The sequence below is a fragment of the Platalea leucorodia genome (assembly GCF_965183815.1).
Source record: "Platalea leucorodia genome assembly, chromosome: Z".
In the NCBI taxonomy this organism is placed as follows: domain Eukaryota; kingdom Metazoa; phylum Chordata; class Aves; order Pelecaniformes; family Threskiornithidae; genus Platalea; species Platalea leucorodia.
Window position 1 is genome coordinate 46,851,587 of NC_138858.1, and position 5,411 is coordinate 46,856,997.

Genomic DNA, 5,411 nt, shown 5'->3' on the forward strand with positions numbered 1-5,411 from the left:
AAAGTTCCTAACACCACGTTAGGAATAACAAGTGCTACCAAGAGATTCTGCTGAAATCAAATCAGAAAAGGTAAAACAGCAAAGTCAAGCCTCATACCTTGAGCAGTCACAGTGAAGATCCTGAACGATCTTAAGAGTTCCCTGCATGAAGCAGTTTCTTCCCTTCTACAAGTTGAGATAACTAAGCTTTGCCTGCCACCTCAGTGATACTAGGTAAAGACGTACTGACATTAGAAAAACGCGGTTTCATTGCTGCTTAACAGTATCTTCAGAGCTATCACTTAATACAAATTTGCTTAAATAGTCAGATAAATACTTCTCTTTTTGTCAGCCTTCTTTGGCCACGTGTACCATTCTGCTAATCACGAACACTTTGTTCAGAAAGTGCTTCCTGTGAAAACTGCTTCAAATAAATGAGTTAACCTTGCAAAATCTAGCTTCCCACAACATGTTAATTTGTCAACCCTGCATTATGCAGTCCCATATTTACAAAATACTTAGAAACTTTACATCTGTCTTTTACCTTACAAAAAGTGCAATTCTCTTACCCCACGTTACGGGGCAACAACATTCTTCATAAATTCTACAGAATAGCAGCCTATGATAAGCAAATAAGGTGCTTAGCTTATGCCCAGGATCTAACTGGTTAAGTACCACCAGCAAGTACATTTTGTATAGGTGGACTCTGTTCCTATCTACTGTCGCAGCGGTCCCACAGCTAGGTTTGCAAGCTCAATGAGAGCCAGTGCACCATGCATGCGTTCACGCTGTTCCTGGAGGCGGCGGTGGCGAGCAGCTGAATGAGCGCCGTTTTTCTCTTCATCATCCTCTTCGTCAGACTGAAGATATTCCATTGGGTCCTGCTGTTCCTGATCCGTTTTCTGGATTGTTTTAGTTTTCAAAGCAGGAGCACGCTGTTCTCTAGTCTCCCAGTATCTACAGAATCAAATGCGGGGAATGCTTTTAAAATATATACAACTGACTCGCACATCAACAACTCAAAGCTGGCAAAAACCTCCCAAGTACTAGCTTGCATCTGACTAAGCACTGCATTTGGCTTTATCTTTCAGCCCTTCTATGGTAGTATGTAAGCTGTCGTAAACCTCCTTTATTCAGTATTTTAAGTGTAAAGTGCCCAAGTGAACATCTGCGACAGGTTTCTGTTCTACATGCTGTTCCTAGCAGGCTTTTCTCCCTGGGCATACACAATTGTTGCCCCTCATACAGATGCAAATTCAGCAAGACTGGAGCACTAACAAGGTATTAGCAGGTGCTGATCAAGCAAAGAGAAGCATTTAAGCAGAGAACAAACAAAAACAAAAAAACAAAAAAACAAAAAAAAAAAAAGAAGAAAGTCTCCTGTCTTGACCAGGAGTTCACAGTTTTTTAAGGAAAGGCAAGGCGGGGCTCATTTGTACTGGAGGAACAGCTGGTTTTGGTTTGTTGGGGTTTTTTGCTCCTAAGAATAAAATGCTGTCTCAGACCACCCTTATAAATATTTAGAGAAGGATCACACCATGAGGGAACTTACTTTGCTAGCCACTCAGCCACAGCTTTATTGTCAGCCGTCTGCTTCTTACTCAGCCTGTCTGTGAGTTCTTCTCTCTTCAGTCGGGCATATGGATGTTTGGGGCAGTGACGGTTTGCATGCGTGAATCTGCTTAAACAGCCTTAAAAAACACGAAGTGACAATGAAGAACACGTTACGGAAAGCAGCCAACCAACAAGTAAGCATAACATCTGTGGGATGAAGATGCTGCTGAATCCAACCTTCCTCACTCACAGAACCCTAGGTTTGGTTGAAAACAGCAAGTTCTAGTTGTAAGGTTCATAACGTGCCCCATCGTTTTATACATTAGTATCAACTGACAGAATTACTGATAACCTACTTAAATAATAACATATGCAATCCTTAGATACATATTTGCATGATTATGCAGATTCTGCGTGGCTCCTCCCCTCCTAGAAGCTCTTCAAAACAAAAATCCAAAGCTTTTATGGATCTTTGCCACGTGAATGTGCATACATTTCCAGTACCAGACTGACCCTAGTTCTGAAAGCTGCAAATTGTTCTCACCATTCTCTGAGCAGACGAAAGGTTTCTCCCCTGTGTGGAGGCGCTGGTGAGTTTTGAGCTGCCCACTCTGAACAAAGGCTTTCCCGCAATCTGGGTAGTCACACAAATAAGGCCTTTCACCTTAAAAATAGGAACAGAACATATTTATGAAAGCCGAATATAAAAAAAGAGTCACAGTATTCCGTGGTGGTCCCTGGTTTGAGACTTACACAAACAAGCTCTCCTTTTACCCACTCAGACGCTTGCACCTACTTAAAAAGCCCTGGTGTACCAAATAGCAGAGATCCACTTTTACCCCAAACAGACCTTTACTCTGAAATACATGCTCAGTGCTACAGGACAATACAATTATTTCTGGGGGGGAAGGGGGGGGGAACCACCCCAAAATTATGTTTTTCCTTATCATATTTTCTGATTTAAGCCTCTTGTACAGCACTACATAAGCTTTGTTCCATGCAACTATGCACCTACAGAGCAAGAAGCATATGGATTGAAATGAGTAAATGGACAAGTAAAGTAATTCAAGTTGTAACCGGATAAATTTTATCCTTAACGTAATGTGAATTAGGCTAAAATAACTGAGGTCAACGGTACAGTAACATACGAAGTTGTAGAAATATCTCATTAGGGAAGACTACTTGAGAAGAGTTGCAATGGATAAATGGAGATCGCAAGAGAAACTTATTCCAGACTTAAGCCGAAGAAGTTTTCTTAGGCCAGTCATCAAAGACAACTTCCCCATGCAAACTGCAACGGGAAGAACAGAGATAGCAGGTGTCTCCTCCCTCAAAAGGATCTGAGGGAGGAGAATCGGAGGATCTGCCTGCAACTATGCAAAGACATGCCACGCCACGCCACTGCTCCTCAGGAGGACAAAACGAGGGTGATGCTGACTTAGTAAGTCAGAGGAGTTAACACCAGCGTAAGCTCTGCTCAGTTAAGTAGTTCATACAAGTTCAACACCTATTGCAACCAACTGAAATAAAAACATCTTTTGACCAAAGAGCACGAGGAAGCTGCTGTTTAATCTTAGTACTGAGATTAGCCTTAGTGACTTGAGTCATAAAAAGAGATCGCGGGAGCCAAGGTTTTTCTGGGGTTTTGTTTGTTTGGTTTGGGCATTTGGGGGGAGTGTTGGTGGTTGTGTCCATATTGTGAGCTCCATTAGTTCACACTTTATTGCAAATACAGAGGCCTGTTGCAACATGAGAAAAAAAAAAACAACTTGCTTGGTTTAGAAAAACAGCATCTCCTGTTCATTTCAAGTTCAGCTGGGTATTGAGTGAGTTGATCCCACATTTTTACTTAACTCTGAGTTGCCTTCTACATACAATTCAGTAAATTAGCATTACCACCTCCACCCCAGAAAATAAATTCTAGATGCCGGGAGAGACAACTCGATGGTGATTTTAAGTATTTGAACTCTCTTCTCAACATTTAAGCTACACTTCTAGGGTGTTACCAGCTACTTTTTAAGTTACTGTCTCCTCTTAGAGCTAAACTTCAATTGCTCTGTGAAAAACACACCATCAAGAAAGAAATCACAGAGAAGAGTCAGTCAGAATAAAAATTGCTGCCATGTACAGAGCACCAAGCTCAAGAAAAGTTCTCCCTTTTAGAAAGCAAGCCTGTGACGGCAGCAGATGAAGTATTTACACAATTTGCCTATACTATTATAGCCCGAATTGCTGCCACACTTTCCCACGACAGACACCGTTACAAAGACTTGGATTGCACTAATGAGCATTGGAAGAAAAGTACGATTAATTTAAGTTACAATAAAATATTAGCAGGTCAAGTTTGTTGGGGGGTTTTTGTGTTGGTTTTGGTTGTTTTTTTTTTTTTTTGGTTGTTGCTTTTTTTTTTTTTTAATTCCTTCCCTGCTGCTTCCCAAGCTGCTGACGCCAGCTACTCGCACCGTCCCTTCACTCACCGGTGTGAGTCCGTTTGTGGGCCTGGAGGGATTTCTCCCGCGGAAAGACCCTGTTGCAGATATTGCAGCGTATCCTGCTGGAAGAGTGCTCGCCTTCACTGATCAGGTCACGGACGGTGTCTGCCCTCGGCCGGCCACGCCTTATCCCATCCTGCATTGAAGTAATCGCGCACCTGAAACCCCGCGCCTTCCCGCCCCTGCAGTTTAGCCAAATCCCGCGGCTCTGCCTCACGTCACGTCACGTCTCAGTCGCGGGCGCGACCGAGGAGGGGCGCGGCGGCCGCGCTGGCGGTTCAGCCGTTAGCCGGGACGGCGCGTGCCAAGCCCTTACCTCACCCGCTCCCAACAGCCAGCTACGGCCACAAGGTGCAGGTGGGGGAACGTCAGGCACCACCGGCGCTATGACGTGCGCTCAGCGAAACGGGGAGGAACTGACGAACAGGAGACAGCTTTTTTTTTTTTTTTTTTTTTTTTTAGATTTTAAACGCAGGGAGAAGGGGCAGAGCCCCCCCGGGCCGCCGCTCCCCTTTCCTTCCCGCCGCGCCTTCCTTTCCCCCTTCCCCCCCCTGCGCCGCACGGCACCAGAGAGCGCGCGCGCCGCTGCCGGAAGTGACTTCACTTTAAATCTCCGGGCGGAGGCGGGGGAGGGGCGCGCGGCGCGGAGTCACCCTTTAACTCCGCCGCCCGCCCGCCCGCCCGCCCTGCTGCCCTGCCCTGCCCTGCCCCGCCGCAACGCCGCCCGCCCCGGCCCCGCACTCACCTTCAGGTGCCGGTGCCTGCCGCCGCCGCCGCTGCCCGGGCTCCCCGCCTCCTCCTCCTCGTCTCCGGCGGGGGCTCTGCCCGCTCCCCCGCGGGGCGGCGGGAGGGCCGAGGGGGCGGCGGTGCCGCCGGGGCTGAGGGTTACGTTGTGGGCGTTCTCGCCCCAGCGCCAGGGGTAGACCATGAAGTCGCTGAAGCCGGGGCTGGTGGGGACGGGCGGGGCGGGCGCCGGCTCCTCGCCGCCCCCCCGCGAGGAGGGCTTGATCGGGGTGGTTTTGATAACGGAAACCAGGACGCGCTTCGGGGAGTCCTGGCAAAAAATCACCGGGGGGCCCGGCGGCAGCCGCTCCGCCATCGCCGACCCCGGGCGGGAACCGGAGCGGGAAGCGGGGTGAGTGAGCGGGGGCGCTCCGCGGCGGCTCGGTCCCGCTGTCCGAGCCCGCGTCCCGGATGGGGGGTGTGGAGCGGCACGGAGGTCCCGCGGCCGCCGCCACCTGTCGCCGCCCGGGCCCGCCTCAGCCGCTCATCGCCGGGGACGGCGGCTCCCGGCGGGGTCTCGGTGCCTCCCCTCCCTCCGCGGCCACCCCCGAGCGGATCCGCAAAGTCAGCGGCGGCCCCCGGCCATAGCAACGGCCGGGGTGA

General features: G+C 49.3%; 1 protein-coding gene across 1 annotated transcript; it reads right to left on the reverse strand.

Moving 5' to 3' along the window:
* ZNF367 (zinc finger protein 367) lies at nucleotides 1-5,124 on the reverse strand (the record flags this gene model as incomplete). The annotated part of the gene is made up of 5 exons (XM_082336001.1): nucleotides 1-936; nucleotides 1,532-1,670; nucleotides 2,078-2,197; nucleotides 4,011-4,161; nucleotides 4,771-5,124. The coding sequence occupies 5 exons, from the start codon at nucleotides 5,122-5,124 to the stop codon at nucleotides 696-698; spliced, it is 1,005 nt and encodes a 334-aa protein (XP_082192127.1). The 3' UTR covers nucleotides 1-695.
* Nucleotides 5,125-5,411: the final 287 nt, after the last annotated feature.